Source organism: Pristiophorus japonicus, chromosome 6, assembly GCF_044704955.1.
Source record: "Pristiophorus japonicus isolate sPriJap1 chromosome 6, sPriJap1.hap1, whole genome shotgun sequence".
NCBI lineage: Eukaryota > Metazoa > Chordata > Chondrichthyes > Pristiophoridae > Pristiophorus > Pristiophorus japonicus.
Genome location: NC_091982.1, coordinates 255,334,987 through 255,358,458, shown reverse-complemented (window position 1 = coordinate 255,358,458; position 23,472 = coordinate 255,334,987). Strand labels below are relative to the sequence as shown.

Sequence of the window (23,472 nt, the reverse complement as noted above, 5' to 3'; positions counted from 1 at the left end):
ATGTTCCAACGCAACACATCAGTCAGAACTATCCATGACTGAAATTCCCTACCAACATCGAACGGGTGAGAAATGCCAGGATTCTGGGCTCAGCAGTGTGATCTGGAAAGGGATAGAAGATGGTTCAAGAATGATGCCCAAGAGAAGGTTCTTCAGATCCAAAGTATTAAACAATTCATTAAAGAAAAATGATCAGCAATGGCATTGCATAGCATAGCCTTCATTTAGAATTAGTAGAGGGGAAGGTTTTCATATTATTTTGAGATAACTTTGTACCCCAGTCCTAGAAGTGACTAGTAAATTCTCAATCCCACTCCTTGATGTAAAATGAACACCAAGCTGAAATCAGACAAGTACTTAAGTTTTAAAATAATGTGAATATTAAGTACCTTATGTTTTTCTTATTAGTCAGGAAATTGTGTCAGGGAAATTGATGGGATTGAAGGCCGATAAATCCCCGGGGCCTGATAGTCTGCATCCCAGAGTACTCAAGGAAGTGGCCCTAGAAATAGTGGATGCATTGGTGATCATTTTCCAACAGTCTATCAACTCTGGATCAGTTCCTATGGACTGGAGGGTAGCTAATGTAACACCACTTTTTTTTTTTAAAAAAGGGAGGGAGAGAGAAAGCGGGTAATTATAGACCCATTAGCCTGACATCAGTAGTGGGGAAAATATTGGAATCAATTATTAAGGATGAAATAGCAGCGCATTTGGAAAGCAGTGACAGGATCGGTCCAAGTCAGCATGGATTTATGAAGGGGAAATCATGCTTGACAAATTTTCTGGAATTTGTTGACGTTGTAACTGGGAGAGTGGACAGGAGAGAACCAGTGGATGTGGTGTATTTGGACTTTCAAAAGGCTTTTGACAAGGTCCCACACAAGAGATTGGTGTGCAAAATCAAAGCATGTGGTATTGGGGGTAATACACTGATGTGGATAGAGAACTGGTTGGCAGACAGGAAGCAGAGAGTCGGGATAAACGGGTCCTTTTCAGAATAGCAGGCAGTGACTAGTGGAGTGCCGCAGGGCTCAGTGCTGGGACCCCAGCTCTTTACAATATACATCAATGATTTAGATGAAGGAATTGAGTGTAATATCTCCAAGTTTGCAGATGACACTAAACTGGGTGGCGGTGTGAGTTGTGAGGGGGACGCTAAGAGGCTGCAGGGTGACTTGGACAGGTTAGGTGAGTGGGCAAATGCAGTATAGTATGGATAAATGTGAGGTTATCCACTTTGGGGGCAAAAACGCGGACAGAATATTATCTGAATGGCGGCAGATTAGGAAAAGGGAAGGTGCAACGAGACCTGGGTGTCATGGTTCATCAGTCATTGAAAGTTGGCATACAGGTACAGCAGGCGGTGAAGAAGGCAAATGGTATGTTGGCCCTCATAGCAAGGGGATTTGAGTATAGGAGCAGGGGGGTCTTACTGCAGTTGTACGGGGCCTTGGTGAGGCCCCACCAGGAATATTGTGTTGAGTTTTGGTCTCCTAATCTGAGGAAGGACATTCTTGCTATTGAGGGAGTGCAGTGAAGGTTCACCAGACTGATTCCCGGGATGGCTGGACTGACATATGAGGAGAGACTGGATCAACTGGGCCTTTATACATTGGTGTTTAGAAGGCTGAGAGGGGATCTCGTAGAAACATATAAGATTCTGATGGGACGGGACAGGTTAGATGCGGGTAGAATGTTCCCGATGTTGGGGGAAGTCCAGAACCAGGGGACAGAGTCTTAAGATAAGGGGTAGGCCATTTAGGACTGAGATGAGGAGAAACTTCTTCACTCAGAGAGTTGTTAACCTGTGGAATTCCCTGCCGCAGAGAATTGTTGATGCCAGTTCATTGGATATATTCAAGAGGGAGTTAAATACGGCCCTTACAGCTAAGGGGATCAAGGGGTATGGAGAGAAAGCAGGAAAGGGGTACTGAGGGAATGATCAGCCATGATCTTATTGAATGGTGATGCAAGCTCGAAGGGCCGAATGGCCTACTCCACCTATTTTCTATGTTTCTATGTTTTTCAGAAACAAGTACTTAAGATACTTAATATTCACTATTTTAAAACTTATATTTTTCAGAAATCAATGCAAGGGGTGGGGTGGGGGGGGGGGGGGACTTGGGAAAAGGAGAATTACTTTGGTCACTGTGTGTGGTGACAATGAGAATACGTTGAAGAACGCATTTACAATGTCACTAAAATTCAGGACCAAAGCAACTCTTGCTACAAAAGAGCAAAATGCTGGCGCAGTTATTCCCACCTTCAACTTGACAAACTATGGGTTTAATCGGTCAGCATCCTAATCACATCTGTGTCATCAGATAAGCTCAAATCCACACAGAGAAGGAAAGAAAACTGGCTGCCATTGGATACTTGGTGGGCAGTTACAAAATGCAAAAGGTCTTGTAGAAGAGGGCAACACACTTCTGCCTGACAGGATTGGTGTATAGGTGGGTAAGTTGGGTGGCGAGAGGGAAGGGAAAAAGGTGGACAACAGAAAAGATAAATATTTCCGAGATAACCACTGCAGTTGTGCATTTCTCGTGCCTATTTAAGTTCAAATTCCGCCTCCTGCACTTGTTCAATGCAAACCGTTCAGCTTCAGAGAAAAAAAAAGAGAGACTATTCAATCGGTTTTCCCAGGGCTGCATTAAGGTATGATTAAGGGTTTAGAGAATAGTTGCAAGAATGTGTCAAACTATTTCTGTCAGATAATTAACAATGTGAATAGACATTCCAGTCCCGGTCACTGTCTGAATAGCTCACCACTTGTACAATGGAGCTCTGTTCTTTTCAAAATCTCTTGTTTTGATGGGCCATATATGTTCAGTCTAGTCAGAAGCCCAATTTCAGCTGAACCCAATCGCAGCCCTTTCTGTTCTCTCTCAATTTCCTGATCCAGTCAGAGTTATGACCAGAGCCACTGCTCTATTCTGACTAATAATCCAACATCTGCTTTTAGGACAGGAGATTCCAGGATTATTAAACAGTGTTTTGTGGATCAGATTCCACGATTTCATCATTTTTTCTATGAAAAACACAATTTAATTGCCTTGATCGCCACCACTCCCCAAGTCTAATTGTTTGGATTCAAAACCTATTCTTCCTGCTCAAACACGCTTCTCGTGTCACAGTTTCCTAAAACTTCCAAGCTGGGCTGCTCTCCAGGTTGTAACAACACATGCAGCCCAATATATTGCACCCTTTCCCTCATATCATTCATGTTTAAAATAGGCATTTTCTATCCCCATGTCCCCCAGGAGTATTGCCATCCACTGCCAGACAAACCAACCACTCAAAGGCCTCTGCCAATACTGCTCAATATCAGGCCTCCGGAAAGTGGCTAGGATGACAGAGGATGAACAATCTTCCTTCCCCATTTGTGGGGGGGGGGGATGCTTCGGCTCCTATCTTCTGCTTACCACCTCCTCCTCCCCCCGCTGGTCCAAATTAATAATTCACTGAGAAAAATGTAGGCACAGCTAGGTCATATTTTTTGTCACATGTCAGAGCTACAGCTATAAACTATGGCATCAAGCTATCTCAAAAATAAACTGAAAAGGTCACAAGAAAACTCACTGACAATTTATTTCTTTGAGGTAGGCGAACCTCCTTCAGACAGATGCTTAGCAGGCATTACAAATGTCAAGGGAAAGTAATGGTTATGTTACTGGACTAGTAATCCACAGGCCTGGATTAGTGATCCAGTGATGTGAGTTCAGGAATTTAAATTCAATTAAATAAATCTGGAATTTAAAAAAGCTAGTATCAATAACGTTGACCATGAAATTACTTGATCGTTGTAAAAAACACCCATCTGGTTCACTAATGTCCTTTAGGAAAGGAAATCTGTTGTCTTTACCCGGTCTGGCCTACAAGTGACTCCAGACACACAGCAATGCCATTGGCTCTTTACTGCCATCTGAAACAGCCGAGCAAACCACTCAGTTATTCAAGGGCATTTAGGGATGGGCAATAGGAGGTGTGTGGGGGGCTTGACCCATCCACCTCCATGGCACGAACCTGGTATTGCAGTACTTCCAGGAACGGTGCAGTGGCTCTAGGCCTTTTGGCTAAGAGCATTGGCGCAGAGTGATCCTTGATGTGTGCAAGGTGACCTCTGGCGTTTGTGATTTGACAAAGAATTGGAAAGATTGGCTACGAATTTAAAAAAAAAAAAATTTTAGGGATGGGCAATAAATGCTGGCTTTGCCAGCGACACCCATATCCCGAGAACGAATAAAAAAAGAATTATAGTCAAACACTGCTAACGGCAGTTCATATCTTAAAAAAAGTGAAAAGAAAACAACCTTTCATGAAAATCCAGTGTTCATGGACACTTCTAAACCTGCAGTTATCATCAGCTTTTTCGGTTCTGGAACGTACCATTTGGTGCTGCACTTAGTGGTCCATTGAGTCATCTTTCCGAAGAACAAGATTCACAATAATTCACCTCACATAGATTAGCTCAGCACAGGGCACAAGGAACAAAGTATATGTGAGTGGTTTGACCTTCGACCTACACAGAGGACCATGTAGTTGCACTGAAATAAAATATACATTAAAAATAATGAAATATTCAAAAATGTTAGTCAAGCTGAAAAAGTTTGTTTTTAAAACAACAAACATTTTTTGCACAATCTGACTGGAAGGTAATGGGAACATCTGCAGCAGAGCCTTTAGTACGGAATAGTGTCAATTGTGTACAGGTTGAGCGTCTGAAATCTGGAATGTTGGGGAATCCGGACCGATCTGTGGCGGGGTCGTCCGTAATCCGGAAAATGTTCCAAAATCCGGACGCGCCCGCTGCTGGGCTCTCCCGCTCCACTTTCCCCCATTGGCCGCTACCCGGACCTCTCCGTTGCCGCCGCTGCCCCCTCCACCACTGCCCCACCCCTTACCTCGGCCCAGGTATTTACGGATTCAGGACGTCGGAAAGACGTTCCGAAATCCGGAAATACCCGAAATCCAGAACAGCCACAGTCTCGGGGTTTCCAGATTTGGGACACTCTACCTGTTCTATATTAGCTTCACTGCTTTGTTTATATAGGTGTCAAAATCAGATATTATTCAGATTATTTGGCATGGTTATTGATTGCAGGGTTATCACCAATCTTATTCTACTTCAGTTGCAATGTACTGCTCCAAGTGTTGCCAGTCATTAATCTATTGGTGAGCATAGGTACTAAGTTTTTTTTTTAAGAACATAAGAATTAGGAGCAGGAGTAGGCCATTCGGCCCCTCGAGCCTACTCCGCCATTCAAGAAGAGCATGGCTGATCTACCTCAATTCCACTTGCCTGCACTATCCCTATGTCCCTTAATATCCAAAATTCAATTGATCTCTATCTTGAATATGCTCAACGGCGGAACCTCTGGGGTAGAGAATTCCAAAGATTCACCACCCTCTGAGTGAAGAAGTTTCTCCTCATCTCAGTCCTAAATGGCTGACCCCTTGTAGTCTCTAAGCTAGCTATGAAACTGTAAATTGCTATAACTTTACTTTATTAAATTGGTAACCAAAACTAGCTAAGCCAATTAAGTAATAAAACTAAAATAAAATAATTATTTAACTAATCAAATAAATAAAGAAGGTTAGATAGACATGGCAGGGCAAGTGGTGTGCTTTGAAAGTGATTTTTTTTAAAATCAGAAATGTTCAGACTGGTTTTCACATCAAACACACATAAATTTAACTACAGTATCAGGGCATACCTCTTTATAAAAATTCACTCGACAACCAATTTATTTGACACATCCCCAATCTCAGATTTTAGAAGAAATCTAAAAGTCTGAAATATTGTAATGAGAAGAATATACACACTATTGTTTTAGGCCGGAAAGTCAGAAGTTTCAAATACATCTCACCATTAAATGTTTTTTTTGAAGAAAACCCCTTCCCCCCACAAGGTGGTGCTAAGACCTCTGTGAGCTACTGTACTTTAGATTTCCCACACAAACAAATAAAAGGAATAAAGGGACTAGGCTATCTTGATAAATAAGTTTTGCGCCACAACTTATTTATGAGCATAGTGCACTTGATAGTGCTTCAAGTTCAACACACCCCACCGCCAACAAAATTACTTGAAGGCAAGCTGAATTTATTTTCTATTAAAACCATTTGCGGAAACATGCAGCAATATGTAAACAATGGGATTTTACTGTGGTATTGACGGCAAAACAGTCAGTGTTTGCAGTCACTACCCCTCTGAAAGTGACCGCAACTTCAGGATTTAGCGCATGCGCAGATAAACCCAGAATCCTGAAGATACAATCAATCAGTCATTCACTGCCCAGCCACAGGTTGCATGTAGAGCTCCCCAGAGCTGGCAATCAATTGAAATCATATACAAGGACGAAAACTATCTCTTTTACGATGGAAGATCGCTGCAGAATTAGTCACCAGGCTAACAACCCTTTGTTGCAATGGTTAAAAAAAAAGCTTGCATTCCACGACCACTGGATGTCTCAAAGCAGGGCGTGTAGTCACCATTGTAATGTGGGAAACGCAGCAGCCAATTTGCACACAGCAAGCTCCCACAAACAGCAATGTGATAATGACCAGATAATCTGTTTTTGTTATGTTGAGTGAGGCCATGGGATTTTTTACATCCACCTGAGAACACAGACAAGCCTTCGGTTTAACGTCTCATTTGAACGACGACACCTCCGACAGTGCGGTGCTCCCTCAGCACTGCACTGGAATGTCAGCCTACATTTACGTGCTCAAGTCCCTGGAGTGGGACTTGAACCCACAACCTTCTGACCCAGAGGTGAGTGTAACCACAGAGTTACCATCCAGTCTACTTTGAGGAAAGTACTCGGGGCTCAATTTTCACCATATATCTGCTCCTTTTTTTGGCATCCGTTGTTTGTTTTGGAGCAAACTAAAATCCGCACGTGTCGTCAAAGTTTCTGTGCCATCGTAAACTACTTACGGCCGATTATTTTAGTTCCCGATTTTTTTACATCACTGGGAACCTGCCAGCTGTGGCATTTTTGGCCATTTAAGCGAGATTCGGCAACTAAGATTTTTAAATTTTTTTAAATATAAACGGCGCAATGCACCGTTCTGAAAAACCTTACTAGAACTTTTAAAAAATCGGTGCAAAGAATACATTATTGTTTTAATGGAGCTGAGTTAGGGAGTGAAGAAGACATTAATTTCATACATAACTGCATGATACATGTTTCTTTTTGCAGAGGGAAAAGAAACTACATTTATTCAAGTTTGCAAGTGGTTTTGCCCCTGGTGATTTCGAATCACCCCCCCTTACAATAGTTCTAGACCCCGGGAATTACAGTAGTGAACAGAATACTCAGGTTATAGACAGATCTTTCGGTCTCAACCGTCACAATGCTTTTATTCAAGTTAAAGCACACACCTGCTTCCAGTAAAACACACCCTGGTGGTGTGAAACAAACAAACACAGTACAACACACAACACTGCCCCGTCTGAACAGGCCCCTATCGCAAAGTACCCATGACAAAAATACTGCTGCTTAGCTCAATCATTAGGCGGTCCCTCGAAATGAGGATGACTTGCTTCCACGCCAAAAAAAAGGATGAATTCACAGGTGTTTCAATGAAGGGCCTAATATTCCAGGTACTGAACTATATCCTGAAGGGTGGAAGATGCCTGTGCGTGGATTTTTTTAACGTGGGGTGACCGTTGCACACCAGCCACCACACGGGCTTGACAGAGCTAGGTCTTGATTCAGTGGGAAGGATTAACCAGGACTACTGGAGACCAGCTCTACTGCACGGACCTAGTGCGCACACATATCGCAGTGTGGGCTGGCCCCGTGCTGCCCCTGGTCCAGAACTCACGCCTCTCCTGGGCCCCGGTCACTTCACTACAGTCTCTCGCCGCTCCTTCGCCCCGATCTCGCCACTCCTGCTGTATCTGCCCATGCTCCAATCACCGACCTGGACCTTGATGATGTCACTCTTCGCTGCTGTCGCCCTCCTGCATCAGCTCACACTGCTCCCTGAAGTAATACACCTCCACGTCGCTCCTTTTACGGCCCCCACCGGCCGCTGGTGTTCTCACACAAGTTGGGGCCTCCACGGGGAATCTGTCCAACAGACTGTGCGTACGCCTATGATCTGCGCAGAAACCTCTCAACTAAACCCCTAAGGCTTGCTTGGGATACACGACACCCCTTCACACTATGCGGTGGTCTTAAGGATGTGTGGGCTGGGACCAGTTATCCCTCGGGCTTACTCACTGCTTCTCCCGATGAGCGAGACTCTCTTTGCTCATAGATGGTCGTTTCTTCTCTGCTTCCTGGACGGAGTGCTCAGTCCTCGAGTGTGTTGAACGAAGCAAGCAAGCGTAGAAGAGGAGAGAGAGAGAGAGAGAAGGATGGCTGCAAACTGCCGTCTCTTATACCTGAAAAAATGCTTCTGAATTCTCGTGCCAACAACCAGTCCTTTGCCGGAGGCAGTCCAACCAAAAGCAATGAATCACATCTTCGGCCTGTGCCTTAGTTACTGGGGATAAAGGCTCCAACGAGCCTGGTTGGCCAAATAGCTTCCTTTGTCCTGAGGTTTCCCACGCTCCGGGGCTCAGTCATTTCGATGCCTTGAGCACTGACCAGTTTACCTGATCTCTCACCGACGGGTTCCCATTACATGACAAAAGGGTCCTCCATCTCACTTCAGCCATCTCAGACTATCCCCGCCCACCTGATGTGTATTCCTGGGGAACAGGTCTGGGCCTGTCTCAAGTCATGCTGTCAGCTCTTTTGAAATATGAAAAAGCAATGTCCAAAAGTCCAAAATGTTTACGCTGATGCAGTCGATGTTCACGCCGATTCTTACAAGTTGTAAATGGAAATTGTGACTTGAAGTTCCACCCCACCCCACACAAGGTCAGAGCGCTGGCCGGCAGGATTGCTCCCTCAGCTGGACACAGGAGTTTGGCGCTCAGCTTCTAAAGAAACCCCGGATTAGGAGCGGCACCTCCAAATGTGAAGAGGCTTGGGGCAAAAACACAAAAGGTGCTTGTGCAAGCTACTGTTGTTAGTTATACCAATGACATGCCCAGAGACAGTCAAGGACGATGGAAAGCAGTTCCTTCAAATTAAACTTAAAGCTCAGTTGAAGCAACTAAACAGCAGTTTTGTCGGTTTATTCTTGTTGTAATGGAATGGCACCGGCACTGTGAGCAGGGGAGGAGAGGCCCGGGATAGGGGCAGCACCGTGGCTCTACAATTGCTCATGTCTTGTGTATATGTTTCACTTTCCAGCCTTCGCCCTTCAGTGTGGCCCTCGTTACCCTGGCAATCTCAGCTTTTTTGGCACAGACCATAAGCAGATCTACAGTGCTTAAGGACAATCTGCGGCACGCCAATTTCAAAATTTATTCCGCCGAAATTTGCAACTTTTTTTTGACGTAGTCGACCATTAAAAAAAAAATCGGATGTAGTTGTACAACTGTGCCAAAAATCGGCAATGTGGAAAATTGGCCCCTATATGCCTAAATTTAGCTCACACAAACGGTCTTGCATTAACCAGTCCCGATTATATTAGTATTTAGACAACCAAACCCCTATTAAGATACACATAATCTGAGTGAAGGAGTTATTAAAGAGGAAGTGAGACCATGAGTCATGGACTACCATTTGTATGATAACATGATTAGTATTTAACAATTAAATAGTTCTGAAGTGCACAAACTATTTAGGTAGATATTATTAACTGGCAGAATTAATACTGGAGGTCACAAAGGCACTAAAATATGTCACAATAACCAAACATCAGGTGGGCTTTACTTAATACGTTGATATCAAGCTCGAGGTCAGAGATTGACGTAAAATTAGCAAGATTAGTTTATGGTTAGACTCCTTTATATAGCAGCCAAGTTCACAGCTTTAGAAAGCAAGTCTATTTGAGACATTAAAATTCTAATTAGTTCAGCTTATTACCGATGTGCTAAAAGAACATCACCCTTCAGAGTCGGCAGTGTTGAGTTGGTTGCCTCGTGTTCTTCTGGGATGCATGCGTCAGCCTCCTGGGAGGTCAAATGTTATATCCGTTCCCTCTTTGATCATCTGTTTCCTGGGTAAATCTATCTTACTCATCAGTAGATATATTTGGACTAGAGCTTGTTCAAATCTCGCTTCCTTTATTCTCAAGGAAACTTCTCATTTATCTAAGTGGCACACTTAAAGAAATCTGTATGTCTGGTTTGTATAGTCCATCAATCTCAATTTCTTTAATCTCGGTCTCCCTCTCAAAACCTTCTATCCATCTTTCTTCCGGCTTTTGGCCTGACTTTTTGGTGTATTTTTGCTGCGCTCGCTCTTTCCCACGCTTTGCCCACTTTGTGTGTTTGGCTAGAAATTCGGTATCGCCCATTTTGAGGCGTTAATCCTGTCAGGGCGGTTAACAATAGCGCCCCCTGAAAGTTTGTGCCTCCGACAGCGAAATTAGGTTTCTGTACCCCATGAGTGCTAACTCAGTCATTGAACAATTCTCTTAGGGCGGTGGAACCGAAAATCTCAGCGGTAAATTTCCAGAAGGAATGCAGGTGGAAGGAGGTTGCCAGCGTGCTCACCTTCTTGGCCATCGACACATTAGTGGGGGCAGTGGAGAGGCTACAACCTTCCAGTGGAAGGAGGCCCACTCCGAGAGTCTTAGGAGGCAATGGGCGAGGTGGCCCGGCACATCTCCGCCAGGAACACGGTGGCCAGAACTGCGACACAATGTCGCAAGCGGTTCAAAGACCTCACTAGAGTCGGGAGGGTGAGTACCCCTTCTATTAATGTTGCAATGCTATAATGTGAACCTCACGGTCTCACACAACGTCACGTCTTTGCAGTACCTGCTCCTTCACTATGTGCACCAGACCATGGTCTTCGTTGGTGAAGACACCATAAAAGTTCAGGCACGGTTCAGCAGTCATGACCTGGCCATTCAATCAGCGCCGACCTTCTTCCCTACTCAGCCTGACCCCTCCTCGCACAACCGTTTCATTCTGGATATGCGTTCGCAAAACTTCAGCCCTATCCTTCAGCTTAGCTGGCTGTCACCTAATCCCACCGTTCACACAGCCACCCTGCGCAGCCCCGCAGATTCAAATGGAGATCTGCACACTTCCAATACGGTCGCAGCTATTCAACCATGGAAGGCACATGTGGCACACGATGAGCTGCTCACTCACTCACACCTTCTTGTGTTTGTTATTGCAGTCAAAACTGGTACACAACAGATGTGAACAGAGGCACACCGGAGGAGGGGACCGGACATTCAGGAGCTCACGGAGGTGGAGGAGTGAGTGTCCGCCCTCATGGGCGCACCAGTTGGTGCGGTAACGATCGCCGAAGCTGAGCCCCCCCTGGGGACCGTGATGGTATGTTATTGCCCTTTGCGTTTTATGGGAGACCCTTTACCCTTTACACCACATGCCTTACCCCCTTTACATATAAATGTCCAATGCTGCCTCCTTCTTCCCTTCCTGCTCCCTCCCCTGCTGCTAACCACACTTCTGTTGCTTTGTGCTTACAGATGATGAGCCAGAAGCGCAGCAGCCTGCCCGTGAGCCCTCCACATCGGACGACGACGGACACCACCCTCGGTGGAAGACACACCTTTCCTGGGCTTCGACGAACCTGAGGCTCCTGGTCCCAGTGGCCTGCAGCAACGCCCAGCGCGAGGGGAAGCTCAGAGACTTCCCCTCAGAGACTTCCCGAAGGGCGAGTGGGCCCACGAGTCCTGCTCAGAGACACCCAGCTGTGGACCTGGACTTGGAGACTATGTCGAGAGAGTCCATGGTAATGCACAGCGAGCTTATGGGTGCATTGGAAAAGGTCCCACAGAGCATGGATGCACTTGCTCAGAGGTTGGCGGAGACCACCTCAAGCATTGCCCGTGCCTCCCAGCTACCCAACGAGCCCATCCTTGCCCGGTTATAGAGGGAGATGGACTCAATGAGCAACGGTGGCATCCCAGAGGTGATGGCAGCAGTTATCACATCAGAGGCCAAAGCCTTCGTGATGTGATGCTGTCAGTGATTGTTGGCATCAACTCTCAGACTGCTGAGTTTCAGCCTCAGCCTGCTGAGAGTCAGTCTCAGATTGATACCATGCAAACACCGACTGCTGTGTTCCTCACAGTCCAACGGGGAAGCCATGGTGCCGAAGCAGGCCAGCAATCGGTGCTCCCACAGATTGCTCCGGATGCTGAAGCTCTGTCCTGGGGGAGTGACGGTGGGCCGCTGGAAATGGGAGGTGCGGTCCTTGCTCAAGATGGCAGCATTCTGGCTCCCACCGTCACTCTGCCTTGGCAACTGCCGCAGACTACATCCCAGACTGCTGCCGCCGATGCAGAGACACTGCTGTCCGCAGCCAGGCCTTCCAGGCCCACAGCTGGTCCGGCTAGGCTATCTGTAGTGTCAGCAGCCTTCAAGCAGCCTTGCTGCAGGCACTGCGGCCCTATTAAAGGAGCAGTAGACATGGGGGCGGGGTGGTGATGGGTGTTAAGGAAAGGGATGGAAAATGCTGAGCAAGTCTCAGTAAAGGCTTTGGCCACCATGGACAGATGCCCTCATCCTGTACATATCCCGTTGCTGTTGTTTGATGCCTGCTATTGGTGTATGGCTCTGGGCCTGATACGGCACATGGAAGCTGGTGTGGAATTACAAATGGCAGGGGAGTATGTACACATATTGCTGAAGTTGATTGTGTGATACGCTGCTTCAAGGGGCGGTTGTTAAATCTTTTTATTCGTTGGTGGTGAGGGGTTTTTGGTGTAATGTTTGAGGCGATACTTTTGATGCGGTTAATAAAATGTTCATTTGACCGTTTGCATTCCCGCCTTGTGCATTAATGTGGAATTTCACCCAGATGTGCCGTTATTGTCGCACATAGCCCGGCCAATATCAGCTGCAGCCGTCAGCTTCTTCCATTCAAGAGAAGCGATGCATTATGAAGCGATGACGTGTGGTCCTTGCACCAGTAGCATGGCCACGCTGCCTCCTCCATGGCTACTGCTCCTCCTCCTTGTCTGGCTGGCCAGTCAGAGCCTCTGCAGGCCCCTCTTCCCCCTCCTCCTGAGGTGTGGCAGCAAATCCCACTGGCAGTGCCCGGATCTTCATTATGGCCAAGTTGTGCAGCATGCAGCACACCACAATGAATTCGGATACCTGTTGAGGGGAGTATTGAATGCTGCCTCCAGAGCGATCCAGGCATCAGGAATGCTGCTTCAGCACCCGCATTGGCTGCCCCATTATGTTGCGGGTGGCCGCATGGCTGTCGTAGCATTGCTCCGCTTGGGTGGTGGGGGGGTCATTAATTAGCCAGGTGACTCGGCCATATCCATTGTCCCCGAGCAGCCAGCCATGTACCTCCCATGGTGGCTGAAACATTCATGGCACAGTGCTCTCACGCAGGATGAGCAAATGGTACGCGCTGTCAGGATAGCGGGCACTCACTGCAAGGATGTACTGCGTGTGGTCGCACAGCAGCTGCACATTCAGGGAGCGGTATCCCATTCGGTTTCTGAAGATCTCGGCATCCCAGAGTGGTGCTCGCAAGGCCACATGTGTGCAGTCAGTGGCTCCTTGAACCATCGGGAAGCCCGCTATCCTGGCAAAGCCACATGTCCGCTCATCCCTGCTCATTGGGAACATTATGAACTCCATTCTCCATCTGTACAGAGCCTGTGCAGTGAATTGTCAGATGCGCATGTGTCCCTTGATGCAGCCTGGAAGGAGCTAGAGGCATAGAAGGTTAGTGCCACCGTGACCTTTACTGCGACGGGCAGCGCAGTCCTGGTGTCGATGTCAAGCTGCAGGAGGTGGCATATCTCGGTCAGGACTTCCTTTCGGAAGCGCATTGTTCTGACACACTGCTCCTCCGACATCTCTTGTTAAACCCGTGGGGGGAAAGGCCACCTGTCCCGACGTCTATGGGGTCACCTCAATCGTGGGCTGGCATGGACACGATGGGCCGAAATGGCCGCCTCCTGTGCTGTAAACTTCTATAGCCAACAGCCCTTTTATCTCGATTCCGCCTAACAAGAGCATGTAGAAGGTGACGCTGACATGCGAGCAATGCACTGATTTAACTCTCAAACTCAAGTTGCTAGGAACCTGCAAGGTCAGATAAATCTGCCACTGCAAAGTAAGAGGTTCACACACCATGCTCTGTTGAAACATTGCACTAACTGTGGCCGCCGATGAATCCGGTTGTTCCTCCCTTTAAATAGCCTCCAGGTATCGTCCAAAGAGGTTAGGACCACCTGGTTTCTCTGGTGTGTTCAGCGGCGGACACTAAATGAGGCGGAGACATCTAATTTTGCAAGCAGGGCGCTAGCGAGTTGTAGCACGTGTACTGATCGTCATGATCGGACTGAAGTTAGACGGCAAGGCGGTAGCATTTTGTGCCACCGGTAAACCTCAACCATATTTCCCGGCAGGTCACTACAACCTGCGCGGCTGGACGGTAAGCCACTCGGGATGCATCAACGCCCCTCCGGGTTACTAAATGAGGTGCCACACGAGCAAATTTCTCGCCCGTTGAACACCTCTCATCTCAAGTAAACGTAGGGGTGGAAATTTGGTCTGTTGCCGCCTTGGTTCACGCCCTAGAGGGGCGGTAATGGTGGCAGAAATCATTTCTGGACAAGCGGCCAGCTACCAGCCTCCCGCCGGGACATTCGGTGCTGGTTTTGCGGGGGACGCGGAGCAGTACTGCCCAAGAGAGGCGGGCCGGTGTGCAACGCCCCTGGTCTTAAAATTGGTTTTCTGGGTGATCCGTAGTGCACCCTAGTGGGAACCGTCTTGGAAAATGGGCGGTCCACACTGTACCGGCAACAGCGAGGGAAGAAACATCTTCCCAAGGCAAGTGTGATTGTTTTTTTCATTTTGTGATTTGTTTATGTGGAGTCAGCTGCTACCTGCCGTGTTCTTGTTTTCACTGCAGTGAGAATGCCCAGCAAGGTGACTTACAGGTGTGCTCAAAGTGGAGTTTTCCCTCTGGGGAAAACAAAAATAGTTAATGCTGAGGATTGGGAATGTTTTTGCTGTATTTTTTGCCGATTTTATTTTCCCAGGGAAGCCCTGAGGATAGCTTTAGCTCTTTAGCTCGGGATTTTCAGCTGCTCAGCCAGCCTAGTGTCCTAGCGCCCGAAGTAAAAGGGAATATTATTTGAATGGGGAGAAATTACAACATGCTGAGGTGCAGAGGGACCTGGGGGTCCTTGTGCATGAATCCCAAAAAGTTAGTTTGCAGGTGCAGCAGGTGATCAGGAAGGCGAATGGAATGTTGGCCTTCATTGCGAGAGGGATGGAGTACAAAAGCAGGGAGATCTTGCTGCAACTGTACAGGGTATTGGTGAGGCCGCACCTGGAGTACTGCGTGCAGTTTTGGTCACCTTACTTAAGGAAGGATATACTAGCTTTGGAGGGGGTACAGAGACGATTCACTAGGCTGATTCCGGAGATGAGGGGGTGACCTTATGATGATAGATTGAGTAGACTGGGTCTTTACTCATTGGAGTTCAGAAGGATGAGGGGTGATCTTATAAAAACATTTAAAATAATGAAAGGGATAGACAAGATAGAGGCAGAGAGGTTGTTTCCACTGGTCGGGGAGACTAGAACTAGGGGGCACAGCCTCAAAATACGGGGGAGCCAATTTAAAACCAAGTTGAGAAGGAATTTCTTCTCCCAGAGGCTTGTGAATCTGTGGAATTCTCTGCCCAAGGAAGCAGTTGAGGCTAGCTCATTGAATGTATTCAAATCACAGATAGATAGATTTTTAACCAATAAGGGAATTAAGGGTTATGGGGAGCGGGCGGGTAAGTGGAGCTGAGTCCACGGCCAGATCAGCCATGATCTTGTTGAATGGCGGAGCAGGCTCGAGGAGCTAGATGGCCTACTCCTGTTCCTAATTCTTATGTTCTTATGTTCTAAAAGAGGTGTGGATCCCCTCACTTAGTGCTCCACACTCAGACGCAAACCATTTCCCGGTGCAAAGTTTACCACCCTGCCGCCATTAGCGCCCTAATTAGCCCCAGCTGAATTTCCACCCCGGAATTTTTAACCAACCCAAGTGATACATACCCTGCAAGAATTCACTTCAGGTGTCAATCATTTTAAACAGACACCAGTCAAGGAATTGTAAAATCTTTACTTTCGGTGAAGAATCTTAGTTCTGAAGCAAAAACCCCAGACATGTTGCAGCGAGTTTGTTTCCTTCTCAGTCTTCAATAACAAAGGAACTGAACAACTCTTTAAAAAAAACAAATGTCATTATATGTGAGGTCTGCCAGCTTGCTATTTCTAAGTTGTGACCTTGAAAACTTGGCTGTAGTTTGCAGCTTCTGCACTCAGCTGCCTGTGATATTCCACGATTAAAATGAATGTGTCGAAGGTCACGGGCTGGTGGAAAACCTGGGCCCTTCTACTTACCAATACTGTGAAAAGTTCCTCATTTCAGCTATCCATCCATGATCCTCAGCATTAACTATTTTTGTTTCCCCCCCCCCCCCCCCCAGAGGTCAGCCAAAAGCTCCACTTGGAGGACACCTTTAGGTCACCTTGTTCGGGCATTTTCACTACAGAACACCGCAGTTAGCAAATGATATGGGCCGCCCCGACCTGTGTGTGAACACCACCGCAGGTCGGGGCTATAAATAGGGCTGGAGCGCCAGGCCCTGGAACATGTGGGCGAAAGTGCAGGGGCCCAGAAGAGCCGAGGGCCCAAGGGCAGCACGGACCAAGCCACACTGCGATATGTGCGCGCACTAGGTCAGCGCAGCAGAGCAAATCTCCTGTCGTCCTGGTTAATCCTTGCCACTGGATAAAGGCCGAACTCGGTCAAGCCCGTGTGGTGGCTGATGTGCAACTGTCATCACATGTTTAAAAAAAAAAATCCACGCACAGGCATCTTCCATCTCCCTCAACTGGAGTTCAGGACTGGAACATCGGGTCCTTCATTGAAACATTTGTGAACTCATGGTAGCAAGTCATCCTCGTTCGAGGACCACCTATGATGATGATGATGATGACGATGATGACTGAAATGATCCAATGAGCAGATCAGGACTGTTTTCATGATTCAGATAAGGAAACAGTTAAAAACCTCATTCTGAAACCGAGGCATTGTTTTTTGTAAACTGAGAAACCCTAGGTGCAGGATGCCACCAAGGGTTCACAATTACAAAAGGGAAAAGGAAGTTAATCAGGGAGAAATTAAGTGGGTATTAAAAGCCAGGAAAGAAAGAAAGACTTGCATTTATATAGTGCCTTTCATGACCACCGGACATCTCAAAGCGCTTTACAGCCAATGAAGTACTTTTGGAGTGTAGTCGCTGTTGTAATGTGGGAAACGGGGGGAGGGAGGGGGCAGCCAACTTGCACACTGCAAACTTCCACAAACAGCAATGTGTTTTTGTTATGTTGATTGAGGGATAAATATTGGCCAGGACATCAGAGATAACTGCCCTGCTCTTCTTCGAAATAGCGCCATCGGATCTTTTACGTCCACTTGAGAGAGCAGACAGGGCCCTCAGTTTAAAGTCTCATCCGAAAGACGGCACCTCTGACAGTGCTGCACTCCCTCAGTACTGCACTGGAGCGTCAGCCTAGATTTGTGTGCTCAAGTTCCTGGAGTGGGACTTGAACCCACAACCTTCTGATTCCGAAGTAAGTGTGCTACCCACGGCTGACACAAAAGGGAGGTGATGAGTTCCATGGAAAAGAATGAGTTAGAGCTGTGTGACACGTTTGTGAAAAGTAATGGAGTAAAGGAAGCACATGTATTGCAAAAATGCATTCTTTCCCTCTTATGATCCTTTTATAATACAGCGTTGTGACCATGGCCAGTACCTGCTTTAGAGTGGTAGGAGATGGATCTCACAAAGTTATGCCGCCAGCTCTGTGCTGGTCAGTTTTCATGCAGACACATGCTTAAATACTGTACAAATCTCTTAATTCAATTTTTCACACTAGTGAAGAGCCAATGGTCACATCAGCTAATTACAAACATTAAGACTGGGCACACATTCACCTGAGCAACTTAAAAGCAGCATCACACGGATAGTAGTTATACTGCAGCTAGTGCGAAGCCCACGTAGTGCAAGATTACTGCACCCCCCACCCCCCCCGCCCCACCCCAACTCTGGTGCTCTCTGAAATACCATCAGCTTTGCTCCAATTACAACAACTTGTATTTATATAGCACCTTTAACATCGTGAAATGACCTGAGGCACTAAACTCCAGTTGCTTTATTAACAAACATTTAAAGACTGCAATGTAACTGACCTATTGGTCTCACAAGATACTTTCAGATTAGGAAGGACATTCAGCCAATCTTAATTAATTCATCCACAACAAGCCTACACTTCTCCTTCTGCACCCCCACTCCCCGCATCAAATTGTATCTTGAATGATTGCAGGATATTTGCCTGCACCACTTTACCTCAAAATCCGTTCTAAGTGTTGGATCACTCTGCGAAGAAGAATTTCCTAATAATCCAAAAGTTATCTTTTACTAGTTGAACCTGTAACCTCTTGTCCTACTCTCATAGTTTAACTTAAAGTAGCATTCCATACCATTTATAATGCAGCTTTGCAGCCAGTACCTGCTTTAGTGGCACAAGATGGCAACAATTTCGCAGTCTTCAGCAAAGGAAATGAACAACGCGAGATAAAATGACGGTTGTTTTTTAAAAAAAAGTCTGCTAGCTAGATATTTCTAATTTTGTGACCTTGACAACTTGGCTGGGTTTTTTCTGCGCTCACCCGCCTATGATTTAAGATCCGGAAGTCCCTCCCTAAACCTCTCCGCCTCTCTCCTCCTTTAAAACACTCCTTAAAGCCTACCTCTTTGTCTAAGCTTTGACCCTCCCCTCAGAATACAGTGCAAACTGGTTACACGAAGAAGAATTTTGCCAAGGCATTTTATTCACTTAGCTGTTTCTTTTATCCGTTATTTGGCAAGAAGCTAACAATGGAATGCAAATTGGATTACAATTACAGTATCGGAATTGCAATGGTTATACAGTTGTTATGGATAACAAATTGTATTTATGTCATTTCGTTCGTTACAATATACACTTCACTGTACAGGAAATCTTAGAGAGGGTTTCTTAGCTTATAAAAAACAGATTAAATACCTGGAGCAATACAGTGCAGTATTTAACAGTTAATAATTTCTTTTTAAAAACAGCAATTATGCTTGACTTTTAGCTAGAGACACCAGATGAACTGAGCTCGAGCATTAGCACCTAATGAAGTGGGTTTCACACCAAGATAAAAGCACCGTTACATTGATTGTCAAAAGAGCTCCAGCTCGAGCTCCTGAAAAAGACTCTGAAACATCACCGAAATGGTTATTAGGCCATTTTGCCACAAAAACGCTTGTAAGAGATTAACATATCAGCTTTTGAGGCGCAGTACAGCATCTAAATGAATAAATTTTGACTTTTGCAATCCATTCAATTGTATTATTCATCCAACAGTTATTCATCGAATAGTGACAGCTATCATTGGAAAAGATAGAAAAAGCATTTATGCATGGAGATTTTATTCTCAAACAATTTATTCTTTTATCAGTTTTTCATTTAAGTGGGCTTGAATGTAACTACTTTGGCTCAGTGTCAATTGTTGTCTGATAAGTGCTGCTGTGAAATGCCTCGGGACATTTCCTTCTGTTAAAGGCACTATATGAATGCAACAACAACAATTTGTATTTTGTCTATGTTTCTATGTTATATACCTCTATGCACAGGCACCAATCCCACAGGCGATGTACCGTGGCTGCAGTGTGCACCATCTACAAGATGCACTGGAGCAACTTGCCAAGGCTTCTTCGGCAGCACCTCCCAAACCCACGTACTTTAGCACCTCGAAGGACAAGGGCAGCAGGTACATGGGACGACCTCCACGTTTCCCTCCAAGTCACAAACCATCCTGACTTCAAAAGTATATTGCTATTCCTTCATCATCACTGGGTCAAAATCCTGGAACTCCCTCCGTAACAGCATTGGAGAACCTTCACCACACAACCTGCAGCAGTTCAAGGCAGCGGCTCACCACCACCTTCTCAAGAGCAATTAGGGATGGGCAATAAATACTGGCCTTGCCCGTGATGCCCACATCCCATAAACGAATAAAATAAAGACCAATTCTCTCCTCCTTTCCAGGCTGCAAAGTCCAAGGAAGCGATTTTAACCCTAGCCGCTCGATGGAAACCGGGCAAGAGGGCAGTTAAAGTCAGGCCTGGGTCTCGCCTGGTAATGTCATACACCGATCCCACAGGCTACGATTTTAACCTGCTCTTCTGCGTGGGCGTGAGAAACGACAAGAGACCTTCGTTAAATATGCAGATCAGGCTCCGCTGATGTCATCGGGGCCCGACAACTATTTTAACACTGGGCCTGAGCGGATACAAGTGGTTCCCACCAGACCCACCAAGTGGGAAAAGGAAACAGCCAAGTCTTTTTCTTTTCGATTTTCCTTGTGGGGCCAGGAGGAGCAGGAGAGCTCCTCTGGGCCCACAAGCAAGCTTTAGGATTCCCCCTGTCCTGGGAAACCTCCCCATCGACTTATACCAGCAACAACGACTTGTATTTATATAGTGCCTTTTAACATAGTGGAACATCCAGAGGCACTTCACAGGAGTGTCATAAATAAATTTGACAGCGAGCCAGATAAGAAGAAATTACGGCAGATGACCAAAAGCTTGGTCAAAGAGGTAGATTTTAAGGAGCGTCTTAAAAAGAAGGAAAGGAGGTGGGACGGGTTTAGGGAGGGAGTTCCAGAGCTTGGGGCCCAGGCAACAGAAGGCACGGCCACCAATGGTGGAGTGATTATAATCAGGGATGCTCAAGAGGGCAGAATTTTGAGGAGCGCAGATATCTAGAGGGGTTTGTGAGGCTGATGACGATTACAGAGATAGGGAGGGGCGAGGCCATGGAGTGATTTGTAAACCAGGATGAGGATTTTGAAATCTAGGCATTGCTTAACTGGGAGCTTGCCAGGATGTCTGGAAATTTTTTTTTTTTTTTTTTTTAAATTCGTTGCCAATCTTTCCAATTCTTTGTCAGATCAACTTGTCAGATCATAAACACCAAAGGTCACCTTGCGCCCAAACAAAGATCACTCTGCGCCAATGATTTTGCTCTTAGCCAAAAGGCCTAGAGCCAAGGCTGCACCGTTCCTGGAAGTACTGCAATACCAGGTTCGTGCCATGGAGGTGGACGGGGCAAGCCCCCCACCCACCTCCTATTTCCAAAAAGCATAGGAGAACCACGTTCCTGATCCAGGGAGAACCACTTTCTGGTCATGGTTACTCCCCTGTCAGGTCAGTTACGCATGATCTTAGCTTTCCGAACCCGGCGGCAGCCTCCTGACATCCGCTCTTGCCACCCGCCGGCTGAGTTGCCACTTCAGCATGCCCCCATTTGGTTTTGGTGGATGCGGCCCAGGAGTTAAAATGTCCCCGGCCGCATACTGCCGAGGTTGGGATGGTTTGGCCCCCGGCCCCCCGATTCCAGCCCAGAGTTAAAAATCAGGGCTCAAGTCACTCTAACTAGTCTTTACTCATAACTCAGACCGTTGACATTAGGGTTCCACCTGGCGGACCTTCCACACTACCTCCAGCACTGGAATGTCTCTCTTGTGTCTCAGTGCCCAGAACTAGATGCAGTTGGAGATAAGGTGCATTCTGACTGGAGCGCTGTACAGTTTGATCACAACTTCCTCTTACTGTTGTGACTCTAGTTCCATTGACGATTAATTGCTGCTCTGCATTGGTTGCACGCAATCAGCATTAGGCTAGAATTTACAAAATAAATAATGGCATGTGAGCAACGCTCTCCGTTATGAATGTGCAAATTGATCAGCAACTTGCAGCGAGGCAGGGAGACCCCGTGAACTGCACAAACATCATCTCGCCCTTAACCTCCCCACGACTTTCATGAAGTTGCTCGATTTGAGCATTAATTGCCTATTAGTCATTCAATTAATATCACAAGTACCCTTTTAACAATGCGATAATTGTTAATGACTGCCTATCAACCTCTCTGGCACAGAAAGTGAGCAATTAAAAGTGTGAAGTCTCATTCCTTCAGGTAGTGATTTGTTGGAGATTTAAAAACATGCCAAATTAAAAAAATCTTACTTTTCCTGTGTCTCTTTTTTCTCTCTCTCTCTCAAAATCCAATCGTTCTTTCCCTCTTTCTGCACCTAACTTGACATTGAATTCACCCATTCTAAATTCACAGCCCTTCCTTTGTTTATTTCTCAATCCTTAAATCTCATTGGTCCCGTCGTCAATCACCAAGGTCCCAAATGCCCTTGCCGTTATCAATTTGCACGGGTGCGGGAAAAAGATCAACCACATGGGAAAGTCTTGCTCCAGCAAACTCCGGCCCACCTAGTCTATGAAGACTCAAATGGATGACCACCACTATAAGGGCTCAAATTTGGCCCACCCGTTTTTTCAGCGCACTGCGATGCGCTGACTTTGTGGGCTGAAAACGGTGCCTAAAAAATCTCCCCCGATTCTGGCCGCTGTGTTGCCTCTCCTGGGGCTTGGCGCAGCGTGACCAGTTGATTGGGGGGGGGGGGGGAGCAGAGCTAGGGCCCTGCGCCAGAAACCATGCCGGCAGCTCTGCACATGCGCGTTGGAGTGTGCGCGCATGCGCAGCAGCTCCTGCCCCCAGCCTCTGTGGGTCCCACACTGCAGCACGCACACAATGTGTCTTGCCCTTATCCCGGGCCAAGTGGCCTGCCTGCACCGACCGGCCCACTGTCCGTGAGGGAGGTTGATTCCTGCAGCCCAGCCAGCCTGTGTCATCTGCGAGCCTGTATCTTCTGCGAGCCCAGCCCAGCCAGCCAGCCTGCCTATGTCTTCTGCGAGTCTGTGACCAGTTCCCTGTGCTCTCCCCGGTCGTCCTGCACCTATCCCCAGCCGAGTGGCCTGCCACACCGACCAGCCCGCTGACTTCCCGGGCTGAGTTTCGATAGGAAGGTAGGACTTAAGTTTTATTTTTTTTTTAATTTCTTCTTGAATGTTTATATGCTTCTTGAATGTTGCTGTGCTTTGTTTAGTGCTTTGCAAGGTCCTCTCCGCTTCCCTTCCCACCCCTATCTCTGGCCGAATGGTCTCAGATGTACCTACCTGCGCTCATTTCTTCGCAAGGGTTTTCTGTGCGGCCACAAACGCTGGCCTAAGTTAGTTTGGAGCAACCATTAGCTGTCCAAAGTGGCTTAAATGGCCATAGGTGGCTTGTAACACCCGCTTTTGAAAAAAGAAAACTAAACTAAAAAAATCCTAACTATCTCACTTACACTGGCACAAATTGAACGTGCAAAATGTGGATTTTTAAGATACTCCAGAAAAATCAAATTACTCCAAAAAAAAACAGAGCAACTCCTGGGCAAATTTGAGCCCTATATCCCTCCTGTTATATGGTAACCGAGGGAGCTCCCTTGAACATATAAATAA

The 23,472-nt window shown here is 46.6% G+C and overlaps 1 protein-coding gene and 1 pseudogene across 2 annotated transcripts in view; both read right to left on the bottom strand.

The window, feature by feature from the left end:
• Positions 1–23,472, bottom strand: part of zbtb38 (zinc finger and BTB domain containing 38) — a 44,335-nt gene that overhangs the window by 8,691 nt on the left and 12,172 nt on the right. The window contains exon 1 of one of the 2 annotated variants that reach the window (XM_070882483.1): positions 18,573–18,620. The exons of the other annotated variant lie outside the window; for it this stretch is intronic. Coding sequence (XP_070738584.1) covers positions 18,573–18,575 — 3 coding nt within the window. The 5' untranslated portion in view covers positions 18,576–18,620. Of the gene's footprint in view, positions 1–18,572; positions 18,621–23,472 lie in introns of those variants that run through there. 2 annotated transcript variants of the gene reach the window in all.
• Positions 21,165–21,292, bottom strand: LOC139266464 (U2 spliceosomal RNA; annotated as a pseudogene).